Source organism: Oryctolagus cuniculus, chromosome 16 (genome assembly GCF_051225735.1).
Source record: "Oryctolagus cuniculus isolate XC-2025 breed Fujian yellow rabbit chromosome 16, ASM5122573v1, whole genome shotgun sequence".
In the NCBI taxonomy this organism is placed as follows: domain Eukaryota; kingdom Metazoa; phylum Chordata; class Mammalia; order Lagomorpha; family Leporidae; genus Oryctolagus; species Oryctolagus cuniculus.
This window is the reverse complement of record NC_142882.1, coordinates 18,607,186-18,632,063: the sequence shown is the minus strand read 5'-3', so window position 1 is coordinate 18,632,063 and position 24,878 is coordinate 18,607,186. Positions and strand designations below refer to the sequence as shown.

Below are 24,878 nucleotides of genomic sequence, written 5' to 3'. Positions count from 1 at the left end.
GCGCTCACCTGGGCGCTCACCTGGGCGCGGGCGCTTCCGCAGGAAGGAGGAAGCCGCGCCGCCGTCGCCTCCCGGCGCTCGCTCCCCGCCTGCTGGCTCGGCCGCCCGCCCGCCCGCCACCATGTCCGCCTCGGCCGTGTTCATTCTCGACGTGAAGGGCAAGGTGAGGCCGGGCGCTCGGGCGGGCGACGGGCAGGGGCGGCCGCGGAGCGCGGAGCGCGGAGCGCGGCGTGGGAACTCCTCCGGCCCCCTCTCCGGCCCTGCAGCGCCCAGGGGTCGGGGGCCGCATCCCACCTCCGCCATGGGGTCCTCGCGCCCCCTCCACCCGGCCCCGCAGCCCCTGGGGGTCGGGGCTGCATCCCACCTCCGCCACGGGGTCCTCGCGCCCCCCTCCCTGGCCCTGCAGCCCCTGGGGGTCGGGGGTCACCACATCCCACCTCTGCGACGGGGTCCTCGCGCCCCCCCTCCCTGGCACTGCAGTCCCTAAGGGTCGGGGTCCCATCCCACCTCCGCCACGGGGTCCTCCTGCCCCCCCCCCACGCCCTGCAGTCCCTAGGGGTCGGGGGTCACATCCCACCTCCAGCACAGGGCCCTCTTGCCCCCCTCCCTGGCCCTGTAGCCCCTAGGGGTCGGGGTCCCATCCCACCTCTGCGAGGGGGTCCTCGCGCCCCCTCCACCTGGCCCTGCAGTCCCTAAGGGTCGGGGTCCCATCCCACCTCCGCCACAGGGTCCTCCTGCCCCCCCACCCTGCAGTTCCTGGGGGTTGGGGGTCGCATCCCACCTCCGGCACAGGTTCCTCCCGTCCCCCCCAGCCCTGCAGCCCCTAGGGGTCGGGGGGCCTCATCCCACCTCTGCGAGGGGGTCCTCGCGCCCCCTCCCTGGCCCTGCAGCCCCTAGGGGTCGGGGGCCGCATCCCACCTCTGCCACGGGGTCCTCCTGCCCCCCCCGCCCCCCACACCCTGCAGTCCCTAGGGGTCGGGGGTCACATCCCATCTCCGCCACAGGGTCCTCGCGCCCCCCCCCCCCAGCCCTGCAGTCCCTAGGGGTCGGGGGTCACATCCCACCTCCGGCACAGGGCCCTCTCGCCCCCCTCCCTGGCCCTGTAGCCCCTAGGGGTCGGGGGTCGCCGCATCCCACCTCTGCGGCAGGGTCCTCGTGCCCCCCTCCACCTGGCCCTGCAGTCCCTAGGGGTCAGGGTCCCATCCCACCTCCACCACGGGGTCCTCGCGCCCCCTCCACCCGGCCCTGCAGCCCCTGGGGGTCGGGGGTCGCATCCCACCTCTGCCACGGGGTCCTCGCACCCCCCTCCCTGGCCCTGCATCCCCTAGGGGTCGGGGGTTGCTGCATCCCACCTCTACGACGGGGTCCTTGCACCCCCCTCCCTGGCCCTGCAGCCCCTAGGGGTCGGGGGCCGCATCCCACCTCCGTCACGGGTTAGCCCAGGCCCTGGCTTCTCCGAACCTCAGTTTCCTTGTGTGGAAACGTGGGGATAAGAAACCTGCAGCCCAGGAGAATTGCACAAATGGGCGCGTGGCAGCCGCTTGGCCCAGTAGCCCAAAGCCAGCCGCAGGCTCAGTTCAACCAGAGCCGAGTACCATCGTCCCCTCCGGGAGCGCGCGCCAGACAGTTACTGGAAAACCGCATTCCAAGACGAGTTTGGTTTTGGTGCACTTAAAAAAAAAAAAAAAATCCATGCATCGCTTTTTTCATAATACACATCTCCCGTGGACTCTCTGAAGGCCCCTGGTACTATGATTACTGTTTGCTCCCTCCCAGGCAGAGCTGTAATGGCTCAAAGAAACACATAGGTATAGCTTTTCTTTCCTCTTTTTTTTTTCCCCCTTAAATAGTCCCAAACTCCCTGCTTTGGTGTAGGAAGCCCCGGGACCCCAGGCAGGGATTCTGCACCCAGGTGCACCGGTCGCAGCTCCCTTGCCTCACGTCCTTTGGATCTGGGGCTCTGGCCTCAACTTCCCCATCTACAAAATGGAGATGCTGACACCTGTCTTGCAGGATGGTGGCGGGAGTGGAATGCGTCGGCCAGCAGCCGGTCGCTGGTGGAGTGAGGGCTGGGCTGGGGCTGGGCTGGGGGGGGGGGGGTCTCCAGCCACCTGAGCAGCTGTTACCACGCACCCGTGACGCCGAGAAGGCGGCAGAAGCTGAGACAGGCCCCACCGCTGGCCGTGACCGGTCCCCTCTGCCCGCCCGCAGCCCCTGATCAGCCGCAACTACAAGGGCGACGTGGCCATGAGCGAGATCGACCACTTCATGCCCCTGCTCATGCAGCAGGAGGAGGAGGGGTCCCTGGCCCCGCTGCTGAGCCACGGCCGGGTCCACTTCCTGTGGATCAAACACAGCAACCTCTACTGTATCCCACCCAGGCGGGGGTCCCTGGAGCCCAGGTGCTGGCTGCTCCGGCCCAGAGAGGGTGAGCAGAGGGTGGAAGTTGCACAGCATGGGTCAGGTGCGTGGGGGAGGTGAGGTCCATTCCCGCCCTCAAAGGGTACCTTTTCCTTGACCCTTGCTGCCCCCAGTGGTGGCCACCACGTTGAAGAACGCCAACGCTTCCCTGGTATACTCCTTCCTTTATAAGACAGTGGAGGTAGGTACTGGTGTCTCATAGGCTGGCCGCCCTGTCCGTCATCTATTTTGCCCGCCCCTTTCAGGGGCCATCTCTCTCAGGAAGGCTTCCATAGGCTGGGGTAACAAAACCCCAGCCCAGCTGTGTCTCATTTGCTTGTGGGAGCAGGCACCAGGGAGGCCCCTGTGGGTGTGGGCTGCTGAGCCAGAGAGCTTGGGGTCTGGTGCCAGCTTCCCTACTTCCTGGCTGTGTGACCTTGGGAGAGTCACTGCTCCTCTCTGTGCCCCTAAGCTGGGGGGGGGGGTTATGACAAGTCTAACACCCCGCAGAGGGGGGTGGGCTCTTGGCACAGCTGTTGAGATGCCGCCGGGGCACCCACACATCAGAGTGCTGGGGTTTGAGTCCCCACTCTGCTTCCAGTCCAGCCCTGTGCTGGTGCACACCCTGGGAGGCAGGGTGGCAGCTCACAAACTTAGGGCCTCACCACCCATGTGGGAGACCTGGAAGGAGCTGCCGCTGTTGTGGGCGTTTGGGGAGTGAGCCAGCAACAAGGGGCACTGTCTCTCTCTATCTCCCCCCTCCCCCTCCCTCCCTGGCTGGGCCAGGACAAAGCCAGGAAATTGAAATGCCACCTGGGTCGCCCACGTGGGTGGCAAGAGCCCAAGGCCCTGAGTTAGCCACCTCCCAGGCTGTGCATTCGCAGGGAGCTGGAGTTGGGGCAGAGTTGCTGGGATAAGAGGGGTCTTACCTGCTGTGCCAAATGCCCCCTCCCACTGGGGGCTCTTAACCAGTGGGCCCCAGGCCCGCAAGGGCTCGTGGGTAGGATTCTGCACAGCCATGAACTTGGGTGTTTCTGTAAAGCACAGTCCCTTTTCCATCTCCGTGTGTGCATGTGTGTGAGGTGCTATTTATTTGAAAGGCAGAGTGATCGATCGAGATCGATCGAGATCGATCTTCCATTGCTGGTTCCCTCCCCCAAATGGCTGCAGCAGCCAGGGCAGGGCCAGGCCAGAGCCAGGAGCCCAAAATTCCACCCAGGGCCCAAGCGCTCGGGCCATCGTCCGCTGCTTTCCCAGGTGCATAGGCAGGGAGCTAGATAGGAAGTGGAACAGCCCGGCTCCAGGGGTACCTGTATAGGACGCGGCCAGCACACCCCACCCCCCCCCGTCCCTCGCCCTGTGCATTTTACGAGTCTGACCTGGGTCTCTAAGCTTCACTAGGTACACACGTTATCCATGGCCCCCAGATAATAATTAATAGTAATCAATGAGTGATTGATGGGTACAAATTCTGAGGGTGAGGCCGGCGCCGCGGCTCACTAGGCTAATCCTCCGCCTTGCGGCGCCAGCACACCGGGTTCTAGTCCCGGTCGGGGCGCCGGATTCTGTCCCGGTTGCCCCTCTTCCAGGCCAGCTCTCTGCTGTGGCCCGGGAGTGCAGTGGAGGATGGCCCAGGTGCTTGGGCCCTGCACCCGCATGGGAGACCAGGAGAAGCACCTGGCTCCTGGCTCCTGCCATCGGATCAGCGCGGTGCGCCAGCCACAGCGCGCCAGCCGCGTCGGCCATTGGGGGGTGAACCAACGGCAAAGGAAGACCTTTCTCTCTGTCCCTCTCTCGCTGTCCACTCTGCCTGTCCAAAAAAAAAAAAAAAAAAAATTCTGAGGGTGAGCCTGAACCATTCTCCCTTCCTGAACTTTTCCAGACCTCTGTGCCCCCCGGGGGCTGCTTAGGTCGCCATGGTGACCATGGGTCCGCTAGTGACCCGTCCACTTCCGCCAGGGAACGTTTCCCTGTCACCATGGCCAGCGCAGGCATCCAGCAGGTGCCCAATGGCGGCTGGCTGGCTGGCTGGCTGTGAGGAGCCCCCTCCCGCAGGTGTTCTGCGAGTACTTCAAGGAGCTGGAGGAGGAGAGCATCCGGGACAACTTCGTCATCGTCTATGAGCTGCTGGATGAGCTCATGGACTTCGGCTTCCCCCAGACCACGGACAGCAAGATCCTGCAGGAGTGAGTGGGTGGGGGCACGGGGACCAGGGCCAGGGGCCAGGGCGGCCCGCGGGCGGGTGCCGTGTCCACGCCCCGCACCCCACCCGCGCCCTTCCGCCCAGGTACATCACGCAGCAGGGCAACAAGCTGGAGACGGGCAAGTCGCGGGTGCCGCCCACCGTCACGAACGCCGTGTCCTGGCGCTCCGAGGGCATCAAGTACAAGAAGAACGAAGTCTTCATCGACGTCGTGGAGTCGGTCAACCTGCTGGTCAACGCCAACGGCAGCGTGCTGCTCAGCGAGATCGTGGGCACCATCAAGCTCAAGGTGTTCCTGTCGGGCATGCCGGAGCTGCGGCTCGGCCTCAACGACCGCGTGCTCTTCGAGCTCACTGGCCGTAAGCACCCGCGGGGACCCCCGGGGACCGGGGTCCGTGCCCACCTGCGGCGCGATGGCAAGGCAGCACTCGCGCGCCCCCTGCCGGCCGGAGCCAGGACTGCGGCTGCTGCTTAGTGGTACCCAAATCTTCGCACAACAGAACAGCGCAGGGAACTGAAGATACATCTTTGCCCTCTGCAGCGGTGACAGACGCCGCTTGCGACATCGCATCCCTTATCAGAGTTCCTGGCTCCTGGCTTTGACCTGGCCCAGCCCTGGCTGTTGCAGGCATTTAGAGAGTGAACCAGCAAATGGGAGACCTGTCTCCCTGCTAGCTCTGGATCCCCGTCTGGTCCTTTGTGGGAGGGGGGCTTGAGCGGGGGCGGGCGGGCCCCCAGGGTCACTGTGCATGCTTCCCTCTGAGTCTCAGGCAGCAAGAGCAAGTCGGTGGAGCTGGAGGACGTGAAGTTCCACCAGTGTGTGCGGCTCTCGCGCTTCGACAATGACCGCACCATCTCCTTCATCCCGCCTGACGGCGACTTCGAGCTCATGTCCTACCGGCTCAACACCCAGGTGAGGCCGCAGGAGGACGGGGGCCGGGGGCCGGGGGGCCAGGGGCCCAGGCTCCGCGCCTGCCAAACCAACAGCCTCGCTGCCGCCGCGGTCTGCAGGTCAAGCCTCTCATCTGGATTGAGTCCGTCATCGAGAAGTTTTCCCACAGCCGGGTGGAGATCATGGTGAAGGTGGGCCCCTCCCCCTCGCTCCCGCTGTGTCCATGGCGTCCCTCTGCCTGCCCCAGTCTCTGCCTCTTTTGAGCCCTTAGCTCATGCATTTCACAGAGAGGTTTCCCACCCATTGGTTCACTCCCCAGATGCCCACAAAGTCTTTTTTTTTTTGGACAGGCAGAGTGGACAGTGAGAGAGAGAGACAGAGAGAAAGGTCTTCCTTTGCTGTTGGTTCACCCTCCAATGGCCGCCACGGCGGGCGTGCTGCGGCCGGTGCCCCGCGCTGATCCGATGGCAGGAGCCAGGTGCTTCTCCTGGTCTCTCATGGGGTGCAGGGCCCAAGCACCTGGGCCATCCTCCACTGCACTCCCTGGCCACAGCAGAGAGCTGGCCTGGAAGAGGGGCAACCGGGACAGAATCCAGCGCCCCGACCAGGACTAGAACCCAGTGTGCCGGCGCCGCAAGGCGGAGGATTAGCCTAGTGAGCCGCGGCGCCAGCCCGCCCACAAAGTCTTAAAAACTATTTTTAAACATTTATTTGAAAGACAGAGACAGAGAGAGGGGTCTTCCAGCCACTGGTTCACTCCCAAAATGCTTGTAACAGCCAGAGCTGGGCCAGACCAATACTAGGAGCCTGGAGCGCCATCCGGGTCCTGCACGTGGGTGGCAGGGGCCCAAGCGCTTGGACCATCACCTCACAGGGCAGGCATCAGGAGGGAGCTGGAACCCAGGCTCCGCCATGATACGGGGCGTGGGCACCCCAAGCAGGACCCTGAGCACCGTGCCCCACGCCCGCCCCGCGAGGGGTCTGTTCACGCCCCACGTCTCTCGCCGGGCAGGCCAAGGGCCAGTTCAAGAAGCAGTCGGTGGCCAACGGCGTGGAGATTTCGGTGCCTGTGCCCAGCGACGCCGACTCCCCCCGCTTCAAGACGAGCGTGGGCAGCGCCAAGTACGTGCCCGAGAAGAACGTGGTCATCTGGAGCATCAAGTCCTTCCCGGTGAGCCCGGGGCGGGCGGGGACACTGAGGCTGCCGAAGGGGTGTGGGTTCACCTCCCGCCCTGGGGTCAGAGTCCTCCCCCACCCCTTTACAAATACTGTGTTCACCTGAAAGGCAGCGAGAGAGAATCTTCCACACACACACACCCCCTCCCGTTCACTCCCCAAATGGTCAGGGCTGGGCCAGCTCGAGGCCAGGAGCCAGGAGCTCCATCCGGGTCTCCCATGTTGGTGGGGTGGGGTGCGGAGGGGCCCCCTTGGGGTGTCTGATGCCCCCGTGTACCCGCAGGGGGGCAAGGAGTACCTCATGCGCGCCCACTTCGGCCTCCCCAGTGTGGAGAAGGAGGAGGTGGAGGGCCGGCCCCCCATCGGGGTCAAGTTTGAGATCCCGTACTTCACCGTCTCCGGGATCCAGGTGAGGGCAGTGGGCAGGGAGGGGCTCTCCTGGGCCCCGGGCTGCCCCCCACTTCCCTGTCCTTAGCTCAGGTCCCTGCAGTTCTCCCATCCCCCCGCCCCCCCATCCTTCCTGCCTTCTCCCCTTCTGCTCCCAGCCTGCCTGCTCCCCCCCCACCAGGGCCACCCCAGCCTGCCTGCTTCCCCATGTGGGAGCCACCCCAGCCTGCCTGCTCCCCTGTGCGGGGCCACCCCTGCCTGCACCCTTTTGCTTCCTGCCAGGTTGGGCCACCATTGCTGCTTTCTCTGGCCCCGGCTGCTCCGCTCCCCCAAGCCCAGACCCCTCACTTTGTCCCCTCCCCCACCAGGTCCGGTACATGAAGATCATTGAGAAGAGCGGGTACCAGGCCCTGCCCTGGGTCCGCTACATCACACAGAGCGGCGGTGAGCAAGCCGGGCCCCCCAGGGCTGCGGGGCGAGGGGATGGGACGCGGTGGGGACGCGCGCTTGGCCCTCGCTCTGGCTCTAACAGCTCCCAGCCTAACAGGGCGGCCATTTCTGGCCACGCTGTCCTGGGCACAGTGACAGAGAGAGAGCTTCCATCTGCTGGTTCTCTCCCCAAACGCTCAGGGTGGCCGGGGCTGGGCCAGACTGCAGCCAGAAACCAGGAAGTGAGCCCGGGTCTCCCACGTGGGTGGCAGCCGGGGGCCCACGTGCTGGGGCCACTGCCACCTCCTGGGGGTGTGCGTAAACCGGAACCGGGTCTCCTACTCTGACATAGTAGCCCCTTGCTTGGCTGGGCTGGTCATGCTGGCTGGGGCCTGCTGGGGTGGGCTGGGCTGGGGTGGGGCTGCCCCCCCCCCATCCTCAGCTTTTCGTTCCTCTGCAGATTATCAGCTCCGTACCAGCTAGGAGCGAGAGGACGCTGCTCTTCAAGTGTGGGGCTGCCGTCTCCCCAGGCCCTGACTACAGATACGCAGGGAGAGCGTGTGTGTGCGTGTGCACATGTGTGTGACCAGTGTCCAGCTCCCAGCACCCTCCTCTCCCAGCATGGGCTGGGGGTGGGGGGTGGGGAGGTGGTCCCCCTGCCTCTCTTGCTCCTGGGACTGCCCTACCCCACCCCCGATTTTACATGAAGAAACCGGAGAGGCCTGAAGCCCCCCCCACAAGTGCCTTTGCAATGACCTGCCTTAGGGGGGGTGCTGGGGACCCTTCTCCTCCATAGCTGCTGTTCCATTTTAGGGTGTCGTTAAAACAGTGCACCTAGCCGTGTGGTTCTTGGCTGGGGACTGGGGGTGCGGTGTGGTGCCAGGGACACCCCTGAACCCTTGGAATGGGAGTGACTATTCCACGCAGGGAGCAGAACCCCCCACAGCCGCCAGAGGGCGCCGGCGAGCCAGGAGGCCCACCGCGACCCTTCCGGGGCTCGGAGCCCCCCAGGGTCCGCTGCGCACCTGCGCCCACCCCTGAGGGCGACCCCTCCCCTGAGGGCGACCCCTCCCCAGTCGGAGCCCCCCTGCGCCCGCCCCTGAGGGCCCCTGCCCCTCCGCAGCCCCGGCTCCCTGCGTCCTCTTTGGGTGCACGGTCACCTCTCCCACGGGGCCGTCCCTGGAACCCAAGTCGGCGGCCCGCCTTTCCCCGCGACCCCCTCACTGGGCCCGTTTGGTCGGATCCGTAGCCCTGACTACTCTGAAAAATTAAAAAATAAAAACAGCTGCTTCTCCTCGCGCCGTTCTTCGGCCGGGCGCGCTCCTCAGGGGGGCGCCTCAGGCAGGTGCCAAGTCCTCGGTCCCCACGTGGTGGACACCCCCCATCCGCGGGGCCGGCGCGGGGTGACTGAGAAAGGCGCCAGCTCCCTCAGCCACACCCGCGTCCGCGTTTTATTTCAAACGTCGCTCGGCGGTGCGCTCGCTGAGCGCGCGGCGAGGGCCCGGCCCTTCTCTCCCTTCCACCCTGAAGGCGCTGAGAGCCCGGAGCAGCCCGCGCCCGCCATTCCGCTCCTGACCTTTCTCCCCCCGGGTCAGTTACTCTGGCTCGCTTTCCCGCCCGCCTGGCGGGTTTGAAATCCAAAAACCCCGCCATGACCGGCGCCCCGCCCATCTCCGCGCTCTGGCCAATCACGAGCGGCACCGCCCCCTCCGGCTAGCGAAACCTCCCCGGAGACGCGCGCTGATTGGCTGGCGCGGGCCACGCGGGTGGGGCGCCGCAGGGTCGCGCGGCCGGACTACAACGTAGCGAGTTCGTAAGAAAACAACTCGGGGGCGGGGCCGCGGGCGCGCTGGCTCCGCCCCCCAGCGGCCGACTCGGCGGCGGCGGCCGCGCAGGCTCAGAGCAGACTCCGCCCGTCGAGGAGGAGGGAGGGTGAGTTGGGGGGAGACCCGGCCCCCAAGGGGCGGGCGCCGGGCCGGGCCCCCGCGGGCGGCGGAGGACTGGGCCGGGCTCCCAGCCCCTCACCTCCAGCCGGCTGACAGGGGGAGGAGCCGGCCGGGAAGCCGAGGGTCGCGGCGGCGAGCAGGGCCGGGGAGTGTGGCGCAGGCCGAGCCCCGGGAGGGCGGTGGAGGCCCCGCGCTGCTCCGCACTGACCCTCCGAGGTGGGGCGGGGGGCTTCGCAGGCCGCCGTTTCAACATGCTCCTGGAGGAGGTCCGCGCCGGCGACCGGCTGAGTGGGGCCGCGGCCCGGGGCGACGTGCAGGAGGTGCGCCGGCTTTTGCACCGCGAGCTGGTGCACCCCGACGCCCTGAACCGCTTCGGCAAGACGGCGCTGCAGGTGACGGGCCGGGGGTGGGGTGGGCAGCGGGGCCCCGGGCCTCCTTCCCGCTCGCCTCCGGGCCGGGCCGGGGGTGGGGGTGGGCAGCGGGACCCCAGGCCTCCTCCTTCCCGCTCGCCTCCGGGCCGGGCCGGGGGTGGGGGTGGGCAGCGGGACCCCAGGCCTCCTCCTTCCCGCTCGCCTCCGGGCCGGGCGGGGGTGGGGGTGGAGGGGTGGGCAGCGGGACCCCCCTCTTCCTGCTCGCCTCCTGGCCGGGCCGGGCCGGGGGTGGGGTGGGCAGAGGGACCTCAGGCACCCCCCTTCCCGCTTGCCTCCTGGCCAGGCCGGGGGTGGGGATGGAGGGGTGGGCAGCGGGACTCCCCCTCTTCCCTCCTTGCTCTAAGGGGTGACACAGCCTAGGGCCCGGTCCAGCTTCTGCGGGCGGGTGCGGCTCCCCGAGGTCCCCCTTTCGCAGGTGGGTGGGGGGGAGGGGAGGGCTTCGCGTTTCTCTGGAGGGCCCGTTGTTCTCGGCGTGCGGAGGAATTCGCCCTCCCCGGGGAGGTTCTTATTCCGTGGGAGGGGGTTCGGCTGCCTCGGATCCCTGCTCCCCAGGGAGGGCTCGAGTTTCCTAGGGCTTTTAGAGGGGGAGGAGGGCGTGTGTGTGTGTGTGTGTGTGTGTGTGTTGGGGGGTGGATTCTCTGGGAGGTGCCTGGTTACCCGCGGTGGGGGCTGGGGTCCTCCTCCGGGGGCATGATGGGGATCTCGCCGGAGTGGCAGTGTCGGATGGCACGCAGGGCACTTTGGGGGCTCAGGCGCATCCCCGGGAGGGGGGCCGCTCCCGGTGGGTACCCTGGACAGGACTCGCAAGCTGATGGGGGCGGGCCCGTTTCCGGAAGGGGTCTCGCAATTCCTGGTGATTTCCCGCATCTGGGCGGGGCGGGGGGCGTCTCTCGTGGGGAGGGTCTTAAGCTCCTTGAGAGTTTCCACAGGGGGCTTTTTTTCTGGGTTGGGATCTCATCCTTAAGGGCGACGGGGGGTGGGGGGGGGGTGGGAGGTGTCCCTGTTCCCAAGAGAACTTACTCCCTGGGATGCCCAGGGTCTCCAGGGACGGGTCCCGTCCTCTGCCCCCTAACGCCCTTTCCGCGGCCCCTTGGGGGGGCCTCCTGACCCTCTGCCCCGCCCCCCCCACAGGTGATGATGTTTGGCAGCCCCAGCATTGCGCTGGAGCTGTTGAAGCAGGGCGCTAGCCCCAACGTCCAGGACGCCTCTGGCACGGCCCCGGCCCACGACGCGGCGCGCACCGGGTTCCTGGACACCCTCAAGGTCCTCGTGGATCATGGAGCCGACGTCAACGTGCCGGACGGCGCCGGGGCGCTCCCCATCCACCTGGCCGTGCGGGAGGGCCACGCGGCCGTGGTCAGCTTCCTGGCCGCCGAGTCGGATCTGCAGCACAGGGACGCCCGGGGGCTCACGCCCCTGGAGCTGGCGCGGCAGAGAGGGGCTCGGGACCTCTTGGACATCCTGCAGAGGCACGCGGGGGCCCCGCTGTGACCCAGGGCCAGCGGCTCCAGCCAGAGAAACCCCGCTGGGTCATTTGTCAGAAGAGGAGGGGGAGGCACACACACACACACACCCCACTTTCTCTTCTGGCTGCGTGCGTGGGCGGAGGCGCACGGTGTGTGGCTTCTGGGTGTTGATTGCTGGGTGTGCGCGCGCGTTTGGGGAACGTTTCCCGTTTGTTTTTCTCACCCCTCCTGGTGCGTTGGACAGAGGAGGGCTCCTGCCGTCACAGCCTAAACGGTTCGGTTGCCTGTGCGCCCCAGGCTGCAGAAGCCCCGGGCCCTGCGCGGGGGTCGCGGCTCCCAGGGAGGCCTGCTGGGGGCACGGGAGGGGAGGGGAGGTAGCATGAGTTTATCTTTTTTTGTTGTTGTTGTTGTTGGAAACTTGTTTTCCAGTCTCTCTGTACAGCGTTCGGGGAAAAAAAAAACCCACATAGATTCTATTTATTAAGCTTTATGGAAGAAATTGTTGCGTGTGATAATTTAATGTTTTTACTCATTAAATTAAGACTTGGTGCATGATCGCAGCGCAGATGGCCTCTTTGATGGGTGGGTCGGGGATGGTGGGGGTCGCCGCTGGTGCTGGGGGGTGGGGGGAGACGGCGGTCATTCCCAGGGCGCCGGGGCGGGTCAGCTGGGTGGGGCAGCGCTCGGCGCCGTCGCAGCGGAAGGGAGGCCGGAAACCGCGATGGAGAAAGGGCCCCCAGATGTCAGCTGGCGGCCCGGAGCCCCGCGGGCGGGGAGGGTGGGCGGCGGCCGCGGCCTTCCCCGCAGGGGCGTGGGCTGCGGTCGCCGGGCGAACTGGGTCCCGGAAAGGAAGAGGGCGGGGCGGGGCGCGGCTTCGGAGACCACGCCCCTTTAAAAAGCTCACGGTGGGCGGTGCGCAGTTGGGCCACGCCCCCAGCCAGAGGGGAGGTGGCTGGCCCTCGGCGCGTGCGCAGTGGTTCGCAGGGCCGCCATGCCGGAACCGCGCGGGGCTTCGCCGCTTCGGGTGAACGCGGCGTTCGCCGCTCGGTACAGCCGCTACCGGGAGCGCGAGGAGCTGCAGCGGCGTGAGTGCGGGCCCGGGAGCGCGCGCGCGGGGCCGCGTCGGGGAGCGCGGTTGGATCTGTGGGGCTGATTTGTGGTGGGGGGGATCCGCCCGTGCCCCGCAGTCAAGGATCGCTACGGGGACCGCGACAGCGCCGACGACTCCAGCTCCGACTCGGACTCCGGCGACGAGCGCGTGGTGCGCCCCCACCCCCGGCCCTCACCCCGCTGCGCGCGTCCCGCCCCGCCCCGCCCCCGAGTCCCATCGTCCCCAGGGTAACCCACTCTCCCCCCCCCACGGGTCCACCTGCGCGCCCTAGGGTGCTGGCCGACCCCTCCGGCCCGAGGGGCTCGCCCCGTGTTCCGGTCCCCACGGTGCAGCCGGCCCCTCGCCCGTGCGCTCCGATGTCAAGCCCTTGGCTTCCCCAGGGAGTCCCTTCCCCCTGGACCCTGCCTCGGTCTGCTCACTGCCTGGCGCCCACCCGCGGCCGGGCCCACCCGCTTCCCTCCCACTCAGGCCAGGCCGCCCTTCCCTGCTCTAGGAGTTTGACCCCCAGCAGGACCGCGACTTCTACCGGACGCTGTCCCTGCTGAAGCAGAAAGACCCTCGGATTTACCAGAAAGATGCCACCTTCTATCAGAGAGCAGGTCCGGGCCTGGGCTCCCTGCTGCCCTGGGGTCAGGGCGCTTCGCAGAGTGGGCTGGGTTAGGCGGCGGCTGCGGGGGTGGGAGTATAGAATGGGAAGGGGCGCGCATGCATACCGAGGGGTCTTCCAGAAGGTCGCTGGGAATGCACGTGAGTGCAGTTCGCTGGAACTTATTTTTTAGTTCTATGTCCTTAACATTACTTTGCCTGTGGTTTTTGAAACCTTACTTAAATTTATTTGGGAGGCAGAGAGAGAGAGAGGAGCTCACCTCTGCTGGTTTACTGGATGGAAACTGCCCCCAGTGCCTGCAGAAGCCCCCCAGGCAGGGCCCCTACGGCCAGGGGCCAGGGACTCGGGCCAGGGACTCGGGCACGGGCCTTGGCAGGGAGCTGGGAGGGAGCCCAGGCGTCTGGAGCGGTGTCGACACCACTGTGCCATTGCCCTCTTTAATCCCGTTTCCCCCCAGCATCTTGAAGAACCCTGACATCCCCCAGTGGTGCTAATGAAATTAGGAGAGTGACGTTCGAGTTAGGAGGCAAAGATGTCCCAGTAAGCCCGACATACGTTGAAAATGTTCTCACTGAAGAATATATATGCCGCTGGCCTTGAGCGCCGGTTCGAGTCCCGGCTGCTCCACTTCCGATCCAGCTCTCTGCTGTGGCCTGGGAAAGCAGTGGAAGATGGCCCCAGTGCTCAGGCCCCTGCACCTGCATGGGAGACCCGGATGGAGCTCCTGGCTCCTGCCTTCTGCCTGGTCCATTGGGGCCGTTTGGGACGTGAACCAGCGAATCGGAGCTCTCTCTCTCTAACTCTGCCTTTCAAATAAATAAGTCTTTTTTAAATAAAGAATGCACTTAATATGCTATGAATCCACAGATAAAGTTGGGAAGTCGTAAGTCGGGCCATCATAAATCAGCCGCCATCCGTGTGTGCCTGGCTCTGTTCAGGGTCCGTTATAGAACAAAAGAGCCCACCCTGCCCAGGTAGCAGGAGGGCCAGCCACTGGCCAGCCTTCCTGACCCTGGCCCCACCCTGCGGGGTTCCGGGCAGGGGCTGACGTCAGGGCTCTCCCCGCGGGCCCACAGCTTCGTCCTCGGAGGAAGAAGAGCCGGCGGCCCCAGAGGAGCAGAAGAGGCCACAGCCCATGTACCTGAAAGACTACGAGAGGGCGGTCATCTTGGAGAAAGGAGGGTAAGCAGGCCCGCTGCCCGCCCCTCGGCCCCGGCCTGCCCAGGACTGGGGGTGGGGGGCTTCAGGGCAGAAGCTGATAAAGCAGAGAATAGAGCAGGAGCCTCGGCCCCCCCCATGCACCTGTGAGACCCCCCAGCTGCTACTGTGACCGCCCCCACCCTCTGGGGACAGGGGTCCATGGCCGCTGTTCTGAAGCCCCCCACCCCACCCCCCCGCAGCAAATATGTGGATGAGGAGGACTCAGACGGGGAGACGGCAGCCCAGAGGCTCCAGGTGGGTGCGGTGGCGGCTGGGGGGCAGCAGGGGCTGAGGCGCGGGGCTGGCCCCAGGCCCACGTCACTGTCTCCCGTGCAGCAAACCTCGTCGAAAAGTTACGTGGACGAACAAAAACAGCTCAAAGAGAGGTGAGGCTCGGGCGGGACCCCAGGAGCGAAGGGAACGGCCCTTGTTTCTCTGCGTGCCTCAGTCTCCTCATCTGGGAAATGGGGTTCGTGGGCAGGGCAGCCTGCCCCCCTGACTCGTGTTTCCCGGTGTGGGCAGCTTCCGGGCGTTCGTGGAGGACAGTGAGGACGAGGACAGTGCCGGGGAAGGGGGCTCCGGGCTGTTGCAGAAGCGAGCCAAGAGCAGGGAGGAGAAGGTGGGTGTGAGCCCCGCTGGCCTGCTGGGGGTGGCGCGCGCGCGGGCGGGCGGGCTGTCCAGGCCGCAGACCCTCAGTGCCCGCCTGCCCCGCCCCCGCCGCAGGCCCAGGAGGAGGCGGACTACGTGGAGTGGCTGAAGGGACAGAAGGAGACTCGGAACCCGGACTCCATGAAGGAGCTGGTGCGTTCACGCGTGCGGTCGCTGGGGGCCAGGCGAGGCGCGCCCCTCTCTGGGCCTCGGTTTTTCCATCTATAAAATGGGGATACGCACTGACTTGGTAGGCTGGCTGTGAAGTTTCGGTTCCCTAAGTCCGCTCGCTCGGGCCCACGGCCCCCCTCCCTCCCCATCCTCCAGTCCGTGACCCCCCACCCCCCAGACCCACCTCAAGGAATACTGGAACAACCCAGAGCTGGACGAAGGGGAGCGGTTCCTGCGGGACTACATCCTCAACAAGCGCTACGAGGAGGAGGAGGAGGAGGAAGAAGAGGAGGAGGAGGAGGGCGGCGGGTGAGTCAGCAGTTCCCAGGCGGGCAGCCTTTTGTTGTTTGTTGGAAAGGCAGAGCGACAGAGAGAGAGAGAGAGATGTGGCATCTGCTGGCCCACTCCGCATAGGCCTGCGACAGCCGGAGCTGGGCCCGGCCAGGCGCTCCATCTGGGGGCAGGCACCCAGTCCTTGGACCATCACCTGCCTCGCAGGTGCACGAGCAGGATGCCGGGTCCAAAGCGGGGCAGCCGGGCCTGGAGCTGGAGCTGGCGATAGAGCCGGCGTGGCAGGTGGTGGCTCTACCTGTCTGCTACGTGACGGAAGGAGAGGTGTGGCCTGGGGACTGATGGGTGGGTTCCCAGCCCAGCTCCCGTGTGCCGGGCACCTGGTGGTCCTCTTGGGAGGATTAAAGATGTCTGGGTGTTTGCGTTTGCGTTTCCCTGCACCGCACACCCCAGTGCCTGGGGTGCAGTCCCCCCTCTGCTGCTGAGTCCAGCCCCCAGGGCACGCACGCCTGGGAAGCAGCAGATGACGGCTCAAAGCCATGTGGGAGACCTGGCCCAGCCCCAGCCACCGTGGGTTATCTGGGGAGTGAACCAGCGGGTGGCGGTCTCTGTGTCTATCACAATACATACACTTAAAATAATAAAAGTATGCGTTCAGGCGGCCGCCGTCCCCAGGTGCGCGGGAGCAGGCGCCCGACTTAGCACCCCCCCCGCCCCCCCGTCCCCAGGGTCCCCGGCCCCCGAGTGCAGCTGGCCGTAGATGACTCCTCGGACGAGGGCGAGCTCTTCCTGAAGAAGCAGGCGGATTTTGAGCACAAGTACAACTTCCGCTTCGAGGAGCCAGACTCAGCCTCCGTGCGTGGGTGGTGCGTGGGCGGGGCGGGCGCCGCCCCCAGCATGCAGCCCCAGGGAGCCCCCAGGTCACTCCCCGGCTGCCTGCAGGTCAAGACCTACCCGCGGACCATCGCGTCCTCCGTCCGCCGCAAGGACGAGCGCAGGAAGGAGAAGAGGGAGGAGACCCGGGAGCGCAAGAAGAGGGTGAGTGGGGGGCGTGGCTGGCTGGGCAGGGACCCCGGGGGCGGGGGCGGGGGCCGGTGAGCGGCCTGGCCCACACCCACCGCCCCGCCCGCAGGAGAAGGCCAAGAAGCAGGAGGAGCTGAAGCAGCTAAAAAACCTGAAGCGGAAGGAGATCTTGGCCAAGCTGGAGAAGCTGCGGCAGGTCACGGGCAACCAGACGCTGGGCTTGGAGGAGCAGGACCTCGAGGGCGACTTCGACCCTGCACGGCACGACCAGCTCATGCAGGTGCGTCCGCCCGCCCGCCGGCCCCGTGTGGCCCGAGACGCGAGCTGACCGCCCGGAGCCTCTCCCTGTCTCTGAAGCGGCTCGAACCCCAGCCTCGGGCTCAGGGCTGTTGAGGGACAGATGGGGTGGAACATTCTGGAAAGCTCAGTTGGAAAGTCGGCTCTCTGTCCAGAGCCTGCGCCTCGATTTATCATGGGGTTACATCCCAGTAAACCCCGCACAAGTGCAAAATGCCTTGTCTGAGTGCCGTCAGCCGCCGAGCGACGCGGTGCACCGCGGTAAGGCTTTGGCTGTGTCCGCTGGTGACCGCGGGGCCGCCTGGGAGCTGTGGCTGCTGTCGCTGCCCATTGGACCACGTAGCGCAACCCGGGCCGGCTTCAGGGTTAACAGAGAGAGGGAGAGAGATGGAGCGAGAGAGATTCTCCCTCCATCCGCTGGTTCACTCCCCAGAGGGCCACAGTGGCCAGGGCTGGGCCAGGCCAAAGCCAGAAGCTTCTTCCTGGTCCCCCACGCGGGTGCGGGGGCCCAACACTTAGTGTCTGGAGGCTCGCAGCACCCGCTGTGGACACAGGTGGCGAGGGTTCCCTGGGGAAGCAGGTGTGGGGGCCCCCAGAAACGCCTGGGCGGCGAGGGAAGGAGACAGGGGCGCGAGGTGGGCCAGGTGGAATCCTGTCGGTCACCCCGGGCCTCGGTTTCTCCACAGAAGGGAGCTAATGCCCTCTCTCAGTGGCTTGGGCATACAGTAGGTGCTTAATAAATGACACGGGTCACCACATCTGGCTGCTGGGTTTCCAGCATGGGTGTAACAGTATCACCCTTCCTGAAGCTCACTGAGCGGAGTGGCAGGCACCATGCTGACACTCATTAAGCACCTACTGTATACCAACCACCAGGCAACAGTCTGTGAAGTTACGGCCCACAGGGCTCAGGGTGAGGGGTGGGGTCTCAGGAGCCCACGACTGCCAAGTGCAGCCCTGAGGCCTGGGTGGGAACCGTGGAGAAGGGGGCGGGCACCGCAGGGGCAGCATCCGGTAGGGGGGACAAGAACTGCGCGTCTCTAACCACATGGAGCCGCTACGGCAGAGGGCGGGGGTGCCTGGCCCTGCAGGGTCCCCCTGCTTCAGGAGCGGGCTCCCGAGAGTCCCTAGGGAGCCACGCGGGTGGGGGGGGAGCCGCCAAGAGGGGGCCGCGCTCACTGCTGACCCGGGGCCGACCCTGCAGAAGTGCTTCGGGGACGAGTACTACGGTGCCGCCGAGGAGGAGAAGCCGCAGTTCGAGGATGAGGAAGGACTCGAAGGTGCCGGGGTGCCCGGCTGGGGGCGGGGAGGGCTGCCGGCCCACAGCCCCGGCTCCCGCCCTCACCGCCGGTGTTCTGGAGCCAGATGACTGGAACTGGGACCGGTGGGACGGGCAGGAGCAGGATGGAGCCTGGAGCCAGCAGGAGCCCCACTGCGAGGACCCCGACTTCAATGTGAGCAGCGGGGCGGGGTGGGAGGGCTTTGTAGGGGCCTCAGAGGGCTGCCTGCATCTGACCCGCCCGTCCCCGGCAGATGGACGCCGACTACGACCCCAGCCAGCAGCGGAAGCAGCGGCACAAGCCCCCCGTGACGGGCAAGAAGAAGCGCAAGTCGCCCTTCGCCGCGGCCGTGGGGCAGGAGAAGCCGGCGTTCGAGCCTGGTGAGGCCGGCGGGCGGCTGCGCGGGGCTGGCGGCTCTGCAGGGCCCTGGACCCCCCGGCAGCCTGGCTCTGTCCCCGGCAGGGGACCAGACATTCGAGGAGTACCTGGACGAGTACTACCGGCTGGACTACGAGGACATCATTGACGACCTGCCCTGTCGCTTCAAGTACCGCAGCGTGGTGCCCTGCGACTTTGGGCTCAGCACCGAGGAGGTGGGGCCCTGGGCTCCGGGAGCGGGCCGGGGCGCGAGGGCGCGAGGGCGCGTCCTGAGCCTGAAGACCACAGCCAGTGCCGGTACTGACGGCATCGTTGCCTGGCTTAGATCCTTACCTTCATATGTAAGAGACAGAGAGAAAGACATCTCCCATCTGCTGGTCCCCCCCCCCCCACAACATGTCAAGGACATAGGGCTTAGCCAGGCCAAAGCCAGGAGCCAGGAACTCCATCCTGGTCTCCCACGTGGGTGGCAGGGACCCAAGGCCGTCAGGCACATCAGCAGGAAGCTGGATCTGAAGTGGAGCAGCCAGGACCTGAACCAGAGGGCTGAGACGGGAGGCCCGTGTCGCAGAGGGGCGCATAACCCTCTGGGCCACCATGCTGGCCCCTGTGGATTCTGTTCCTGTCTGAGCAGCAAGGGGGCAGCCAGGAGCTGGGGGGCCCGGGTTTAACACCTGGCTTCTTAGACAAGCGAGTCACCCGTGCCTCAGTCTCCCCACCTGTGACACAAGACTAAGGCCAGCCGCTGAAGCAAGGTCAAACCTGTGTGGCTGTTGGATGGCGCCCGCTGGCCCTTGGGTGTCGCCGGTATAGACGGCTGAGGTTTATCCGACCTTAAACGTGGGCGTGGGCTCTTCCCAAAGCTCTCATTCCTAGTGCCGGTTCCCTGGAAGCCCCCACCCCGTACCACCCACACTTGCTCCTTTAAACCTCCCGATGCCCGTGGCACAAATGGGCAAACTGAGGCCAGGGCCTCATCTGCAGTGAGCGAGGCTAGGGGCCAAGGCGGATCTGGAAGTAGCCGCTATGGGACCTGGGACAGGCTCCCCGCCCCCCCGGGCCTCAGTTTCCCCACAGGAGACATGGGCCATGAGCAGGGCCTGGCTTTCTCCTGTCAGCGTCAGGAGGACGCTTTGCCCTGTCTGACCCATGGGGCTCGGAGGCAGGGCTCCCTGGGCGTCACACAGTGCCCCCCCCCCCCGCAGATCCTCGCTGCGGATGACAAGGAGCTGAACCGGTGGTGCTCCCTGAAGAAGACCTGCATGTACAGGTGCCGGATCAGGGCTGGGTGGGCCGGGGGGCGGAGCCCGCGAGCACAGGCCCCTCCCGGAGCACCCGGTGAGGGCGCGATCCCCGGCACCCGCAGGTCAGAGCAGGAGGAGCTGCAGGACAAGCGCGCGTACAGCCAGAAGGCCCAGAACACGTGGAAAAAGAGGCAGATCTTCAAGTCACTCTGCTCGGAGGAGTAAGCGCCGGGTTGGAGCCCGCGGGCCTGGGTCTGCTGTGTGAGCGTGGGAACGGGGCTTCCCCTGAGACCTGGGTTCTGATCCCGGCTGGGCCATCGCTGTGCGGCCCCAGGCAGCTCCCTGCCCCTCTCTGGGCCTGTAAGATGGGGCCCTCGTGCTGGGGGCTGGGCCTGGCGGTGACCAGCCTCAGCCCTGACTTTCCTCCCTCAGGACGGAGGTGCCCACGGAAGCTGTCAGGAAGCCGCAGGGAGACAAAGCCGGTTCCCGCGGGCAGCTGCCGGCGCCTGATGGGGCCCAGGGGAAGCGGCCCCGGCCCGAGAGCCCCCCGACTCAGGAAGGGGAGGCCCCCGTGGCCCCCACCAAGAAGCCAGCCGCGCAGAGGCGGAGGAGGGGCAAGACAGCCCGGCTGCTGGGCCCCACGGTCACGCTGGGCGGCCGCGAGTTCAGCCGGCAGCGACTCCAAGCTTTTGGCCTGAACCCCAAGCGGTTGCACTTCCGCCAGCTGGGCCGGCAGCGGAAGAAACAGCGGGCGGCCGAGGGCCTCCCCTGAGCTCGGGCAGGGGCCTGGGGCCCCTCCCCGCTCTTCTCCCAGTGCGCGCCCATCTTCCAGACATGGACGCCGAGGCCAGCTTAGCCAACTTCCGGCGCAGAAAGCTCCCGGGAGACACCGCTCTGCTGTCCAAGTACCAGCAGCTTTACTCGCCCCTGGAACAGCAGGGGGCACGGCCAGTCCAGTGCGAACTACAGTCCTGAGTCGGGCCCTGAGCGGGTGCCCTGCGAGGAGGGCCGGGCTGGCGGGAGGGGGCCCAGGCTGGGCTCAGCTGGGCTCGGGGAGCGGGTGAGGGGGGAAGTCCCGTCCCTGCCGGAATGCAAGTTCCCACACCCAACTTGACATAAATAAAAAAATAAATAGCATCGCTCTGCCCCTCCCCCCCTATAAAAACACGAAGTCCTCGGCGCTGGGGCGTTTGGCCTTGAGGCGCCCGGCGCGCGGGAGCGGCGGCGCCGGCGGGGAGGACGGCTGCGAGCACAGGTCGTCCACGCTGTGGTCCTGAGCGTGGCCCTCGGCCAGGGTGAACATGGGGTAGCGCTCGGTGGCGGAGGAGGAGCCGAGGACCTGGCGGGGCGGGAGAGCGGCGCTCAGCCCCTGGCACGGAGGCTGCACCCACAAGCCCTACGTCCCTAAGCCGACGCGGTCCCAGCGGGACACAAGTGGGCGACCCCGCGCCACACAACGCGGGAAACACGGTCAGTGCCTCCAGCCTCCGCAGTGTTCCCAGACCCTGAACACCGAGAAGCTGACTCCAAAGCCTCGGCTCTCCGGGGCAAGGACCCACGCCAGCCAATCAGCACCTTCCACCCCTGGCCTCTGGCCCTGATTGGCTCTGTGGGGAGCACGTGACCAGACCCAACCAGTGAGTGGCAGCCCTGGGAACTTTGCTACCGCTCCTGCAAAAGGGGTGTTCCCGCGCTAACGGACCAGGAGGGCGGGGACCCACGGGGCTGGCGGCTGTCCCCACGGTAGCAGGGCCCTGGGCTGAAGCTCCCAGGCGACATAACCCAGCCCAGCCCACGTCTCCGAGGTGGCCGTGGTCACTCCCAGGAGGCAGGCAACACCCCACCGTGGCTGCACGCAAGGCTCCCGGCCCTGCCCCCGCCGCCCAGGCCCCGCTCCTGGCTCACCCTGGTCAGCTCTGAGCAGAGGGTCTCAAACTCCTTCCTGCCTCCAGCGTAGAAGCCCACGGTACAGCTCGGGTCCATCTTGGCGAAGGCCATCTTGCGAGGTGAGGTGCAATGGAAAGACTGGGGCAGACAGACGCGGGAGGCTCAGGGGGTCCCCTGCCCGTGCCCCCGGCCCTGCCCGGGGAGACGGAGGGAGGGCAGCTCACCTCCAGGGGGAAGTCAGTCTGGCTGACGTCCACAGTGGGCTGGCAGTAGTGGGGGTCCAGGTAGAGCAGGAAGTCGTCTGCAGGGAGGGGCAGCCGTGAGCCGGGGTGGGGAGTGGGGAAGGGGCGGGGCGGGGGCGGGGCCTACCCTGGTAGCCGATGAAGTACAGTGAGTGGCGCGGCTTGCCCCCCATGATGCCCAGGCACAGCTCCAGGCGCAGGAGCTCCTGCAAGGAGGAGAGTGGGCGGGGTTGAGCTGGGTGCTGTCAGGCAGCCCCTGCACAGACACTTAGTAGACGCCGACTGTGTGCAGAGCCAGCCCCGTGCCGGCGCCTGCAGGGCGGCCGTGACGAGCCTGGGCACAGAGCAGAGGTTCTGGTGTGGGAGATGGACGAGGGGCGGGGGAGTAAATGGTCTCGAGTGTGGGAGGCGGGGACGCCGCCCCCACCCCGCGTGCCTGCTTCAGCCCTGGCGGCTCCTGCTCCCCATCCAGCTCCCTGCTGGGACACCTGCGAGGGGCGGGGCACGGCCCGAGGACTTGGGTTGCCACCACCCGCATGGGAGACCCGGATGGCGCCCTGGCCCCTGGCCCCTGGCCCCTGGCTCGGGGCCGGCCCAGCCCTGGCTGTTGGAGGCATTTGGAGAGTGAACGAACAGGCGGAAGATCTCTTCCTATCTCTCTTTCCCCTTCTCTGCCTTTCAAATAGGTAAATCTTTAAAAAAAAAAAAAAAAAGAGAGAGAGAAAAAAGAGGGAAAAGGGGCTTCAAAAAGTCCACAGAAACGCACGCAATGACAACTGCCCGGGGCCCGAAGCTGTGAACAGCAAAACAAGCCCTTTTTTATTTCCATTTTCCCGAGAACTTTCTGAAGCTCCCCCCAGGGCTGTCAGGAAAGAGAGGTGACGGCCTGACATTTCAGCCCACGCCCGGGGGACCGTGCGCTCGTGGGGGAAGGGCGCCCCCAGCGGCAGGAGCAGCAGGTGCAGGAGGGGCAGGGAGGGGCTCCAGGGAGCGCGGGCCCGCGGGGGCTGCCGGACCTACCTTCACGCAGGGCACGTACACAGGGTTGAGCGTCTCGCCACCCAGCCGCACGGGCACCAGGATGACCACAGACTTCCACTCGGCTGTGGGGTCCGGCCTGGCCACCAGGCGAGCCACGTCGGCCTTGTACACTGCAGGGACAGAGCCGCGGGAGGTCACTCTGGGGCCGCCCCCGCCAAGCCCTGGCACGTGACCTCTGCCTTCAGGGGCCCAGCCTCGCCCGCGCAAACTGTCGCCAGGCACGAACACCCACCCAGCGCGCCCCAAACATCCCCAGGCAGTGCCGAGACCCCCCGGCAGGTGCGGCCATCCCCACTTTACAGAAAGCACAACCCAGGCCGTGGGATCTAGACCAAGAGCACTGGGCAAGGGAGCGGCGGCTCCCGGCCCCGCACCTGTGCAGTCCTGAGACACGTACACCACCAGGCGCGTGACCTCCGAGCAGCTCTCCACGGCCTTCCTGCGGACAGGGGGGAGGCCTGAGTTCCCGCGGGTGGGGGCGGGGGGCCCAGCGGCTCCCGCGTGCCCAGCCGTGGCCCTCACCTGAGGATGTGTGCCACCAGCGATGGCCCGTACCAGTCTCCCGCCTTCTTGCCTGAGCTCTGCCCCAGCTCCACCAGGCGGTGCAGGCCGAAGGGGGCCCCGGGGTGGTCGGCGAACCAGGACACGATCTGCCGGTGCCGGCGTTCCTGCTCCAGCTCTGGGGCGCCCTGGGCCCAGCGTGGGGGCATCCAGCGGGCAGGCCCCCGGTACCGGCTGGGAGAGGCCGACCCCGCCGGTTCAGCAGAGCCCAGGCCCTCGGCCCACGTCCAGTCTGGTGGGAACGGAATGGCACAGTGCTGGTGTCTGTGTGTGGGCACGGCGCCCGCTGGTTCACCCACAAACCCACATTGACCTCTCACCGCTGCCCCCACCCACAGCTGCTGGGGGGCGTGGCCGCGTGTGCGCGCCCCACTCACCCCTGGGCAGGAAGTGCAGCAGCAGGCTCTGGGCCAGCATCATCTGGCCACTCCGTAACATGCACCCCCAGCCGCAGTCTGAAGTGAGGCAGCCCCCCGCCAGGGGCGGGAAATCTCGGCGGTAGGTGAGCCACAGGCGGGACACAAAGTCCCGCTGGAAGCGTTGAATGTCACCTGCGAGGATGTCACCTGTCAGCCGCCACCGAGGACCCGGGGCCGGCGCGGGGCGCGGGGCAAGGCGCGCGGCGGGGGCGCGGGGTGGGGGGCCTCCCTCAACCCTGGTGCCGGCCCCCAGCTCACCCTCGCCCTCGAAACGGTAGCGCCGGCCGCACACATGGACACTGGAGATCTTGCTAAAGCTGGTCCGGCTTTTGACAGCCCAACCTGGGGAGACGCCGGGCAGCGCCCAGCGGGATAAAGCAACAGCGCTTCCGTGCCCTCATCTGTGAAATGGGCACGATCCTAGTTCCTGTCTCAGGGGTGACTCTGGAAGACCCCCGCCCCCCAACTCGAGTGTCCACCAGGAACCTGATTAAAGGCGCTTGACGACTGCACCCATTTTAGGGCCGGAGGTTGCAACCGAGCCGCCTTTGGAAGCAAAGGAACTTGTCCAAGGTCACCCGGGAGAACGGGAGGGGCCTGGACACGTTCCGGGCTGGACCTGCCCCAGGTCCACCCTTAGCTAGGCCGGGAGCAGGATCCCAGGTGACTCACCGGAGGGGGCCAGGCTGTGGACGTCCCCGGCGCGTTCCCACCCCCCCCCACGCCCCCCCCCCCGTCACCTCTAAGCCCCCTCCTCACCGTACTTGACGTTGTTCCAGGCCGTGAGGAACTTGGCCTTAAACTTGTCCACTTCGTCCGGCTCCCCTGCAGCGGCCCCCGGAGAGGCACGGGCGGGGCCGCCGGCTCCGGGGGGTCCCAGGCCGTTGGGGTCTGGGGCTCGGGGTCCCCGCGGCCTGCGGGCCTCAGGCCGGCGCGCGTGCTCCGGGCTCCCGCTCCGGTACTGCGCGGCGGCCGGCGACACGGAGTTCATGGGCGCGCCGGGAGGGCGGCCCGACGGCCCGGGCAGGGGCTGCGGCCGCCGCGCCCCGGGGGCGCCCCGCGGCCAGCACGCGGGGTCGGCGGGGCGCGCTACTCGGCCCCCGCCCCCCTGCTCCCGGGGCCGGCGCGCGCCGCCGCCGCCATCTTTG

General features: G+C 66.9%; 4 protein-coding genes across 7 annotated transcripts; 3 read left to right on the top strand and 1 right to left on the bottom strand.

Moving 5' to 3' along the window:
* Positions 1–8,771, top strand: AP1M2 (adaptor related protein complex 1 subunit mu 2). Of its 2 annotated transcripts, none has more exons than XM_070059144.2 (11): positions 1–163; positions 2,212–2,368; positions 2,535–2,602; positions 4,456–4,586; positions 4,688–4,962; positions 5,368–5,516; positions 5,615–5,686; positions 6,508–6,666; positions 6,955–7,080; positions 7,427–7,502; positions 7,948–8,771. In XM_070059144.2, the coding sequence occupies exons 1-11, from the start codon at positions 122–124 to the stop codon at positions 7,968–7,970; spliced, it is 1,278 nt and encodes a 425-aa protein (XP_069915245.1). In that variant the 5' UTR covers positions 1–121; the 3' UTR covers positions 7,971–8,771. The 2 variants fall into 2 exon arrangements, with proteins under 2 accessions (XP_069915245.1, XP_069915247.1); XM_070059146.2 differs by having other exon boundaries at positions 6–163; positions 5,374–5,516.
* Positions 8,772–9,283: 512 nt separating this feature from the next.
* On the top strand, positions 9,284–11,885 carry CDKN2D (cyclin dependent kinase inhibitor 2D). Of its 2 annotated transcripts, XM_070059147.2 has the most exons (3): positions 9,284–9,419; positions 9,671–9,825; positions 10,996–11,885. In XM_070059147.2, exons 2-3 carry the CDS (start codon positions 9,685–9,687, stop codon positions 11,353–11,355), a joined length of 501 nt encoding a protein of 166 aa, XP_069915248.1. In that variant the 5' UTR covers positions 9,284–9,419; positions 9,671–9,684; the 3' UTR covers positions 11,356–11,885. The 2 variants fall into 2 exon arrangements, with proteins under 2 accessions (XP_069915248.1, XP_089172550.1); XM_089316424.1 differs by lacking the exon at positions 9,284–9,419 and having other exon boundaries at positions 9,426–9,825.
* A 349-nt stretch (positions 11,886–12,234) lies between these two features.
* Positions 12,235–20,717, top strand: KRI1 (KRI1 homolog). The gene is made up of 19 exons (XM_070059141.2): positions 12,235–12,415; positions 12,518–12,591; positions 12,935–13,040; positions 14,125–14,230; positions 14,449–14,503; positions 14,585–14,634; positions 14,771–14,867; positions 14,972–15,049; positions 15,246–15,376; positions 16,087–16,213; positions 16,301–16,396; positions 16,491–16,661; positions 17,883–17,958; positions 18,044–18,132; positions 18,212–18,338; positions 18,421–18,551; positions 19,542–19,606; positions 19,703–19,801; positions 20,013–20,717. The coding sequence occupies exons 1-19, from the start codon at positions 12,322–12,324 to the stop codon at positions 20,350–20,352; spliced, it is 2,112 nt and encodes a 703-aa protein (XP_069915242.2). The 5' UTR covers positions 12,235–12,321; the 3' UTR covers positions 20,353–20,717.
* Positions 20,476–24,878, bottom strand: ATG4D (autophagy related 4D cysteine peptidase). Of its 2 annotated transcripts, XM_070059142.2 has the most exons (10): positions 24,490–24,878; positions 23,989–24,072; positions 23,689–23,862; positions 23,273–23,543; positions 23,125–23,189; positions 22,730–22,860; positions 21,837–21,915; positions 21,692–21,768; positions 21,486–21,605; positions 20,476–20,919 (listed from the first exon to the last, which is right to left on the bottom strand). In XM_070059142.2, exons 1-10 carry the CDS (start codon positions 24,719–24,721, stop codon positions 20,737–20,739), a joined length of 1,416 nt encoding a protein of 471 aa, XP_069915243.2. In that variant the 5' UTR covers positions 24,722–24,878; the 3' UTR covers positions 20,476–20,736. The 2 variants fall into 2 exon arrangements, with proteins under 2 accessions (XP_069915243.2, XP_069915244.2); XM_070059143.2 differs by lacking the exon at positions 23,989–24,072 and having other exon boundaries at positions 24,490–24,855.

What these genes read in the sequence shown, in the direction of transcription:
- CDKN2D (XM_070059147.2), top strand. Translation starts at nt 9,685, where the DNA reads ATGCTCCTGGAGGAGGTCCGCGCCGGCGACCGGCTGAGTGGGGCCGCG. An exon ending in TCGGCAAGACGGCGCTGCAG is followed by an intron (nt 9,826 to 10,995) that starts GTGACGGGCCGG and finishes CCCCCCCCACAG; the next exon opens with GTGATGATGTTTGGCAGCCC.
- KRI1 (XM_070059141.2), top strand. Translation starts at nt 12,322, where the DNA reads ATGCCGGAACCGCGCGGGGCTTCGCCGCTTCGGGTGAACGCGGCGTTC. An exon ending in CACCTTCTATCAGAGAGCAG is followed by an intron (nt 13,041 to 14,124) that starts GTCCGGGCCTGG and finishes GCGGGCCCACAG; the next exon opens with CTTCGTCCTCGGAGGAAGAA. An exon ending in CCAAGAGCAGGGAGGAGAAG is followed by an intron (nt 14,868 to 14,971) that starts GTGGGTGTGAGC and finishes CCCCCGCCGCAG; the next exon opens with GCCCAGGAGGAGGCGGACTA.
- AP1M2 (XM_070059144.2), top strand. Translation starts at nt 122, where the DNA reads ATGTCCGCCTCGGCCGTGTTCATTCTCGACGTGAAGGGCAAG. An exon ending in TCCTTTATAAGACAGTGGAG is followed by an intron (nt 2,603 to 4,455) that starts GTAGGTACTGGT and finishes CCCCTCCCGCAG; the next exon opens with GTGTTCTGCGAGTACTTCAA. An exon ending in CTACATCACACAGAGCGGCG is followed by an intron (nt 7,503 to 7,947) that starts GTGAGCAAGCCG and finishes GTTCCTCTGCAG; the next exon opens with ATTATCAGCTCCGTACCAGC.
- ATG4D (XM_070059142.2), bottom strand. Translation starts at nt 24,721, where the DNA reads ATGAACTCCGTGTCGCCGGCCGCCGCGCAGTACCGGAGCGGGAGCCCG. An exon ending in TGTACGTGCCCTGCGTGAAG is followed by an intron (nt 21,916 to 22,729) that starts GTAGGTCCGGCA and finishes TCCTCCTTGCAG; the next exon opens with GAGCTCCTGCGCCTGGAGCT. An exon ending in AGACTGACTTCCCCCTGGAG is followed by an intron (nt 21,606 to 21,691) that starts GTGAGCTGCCCT and finishes TGTCTGCCCCAG; the next exon opens with TCTTTCCATTGCACCTCACC.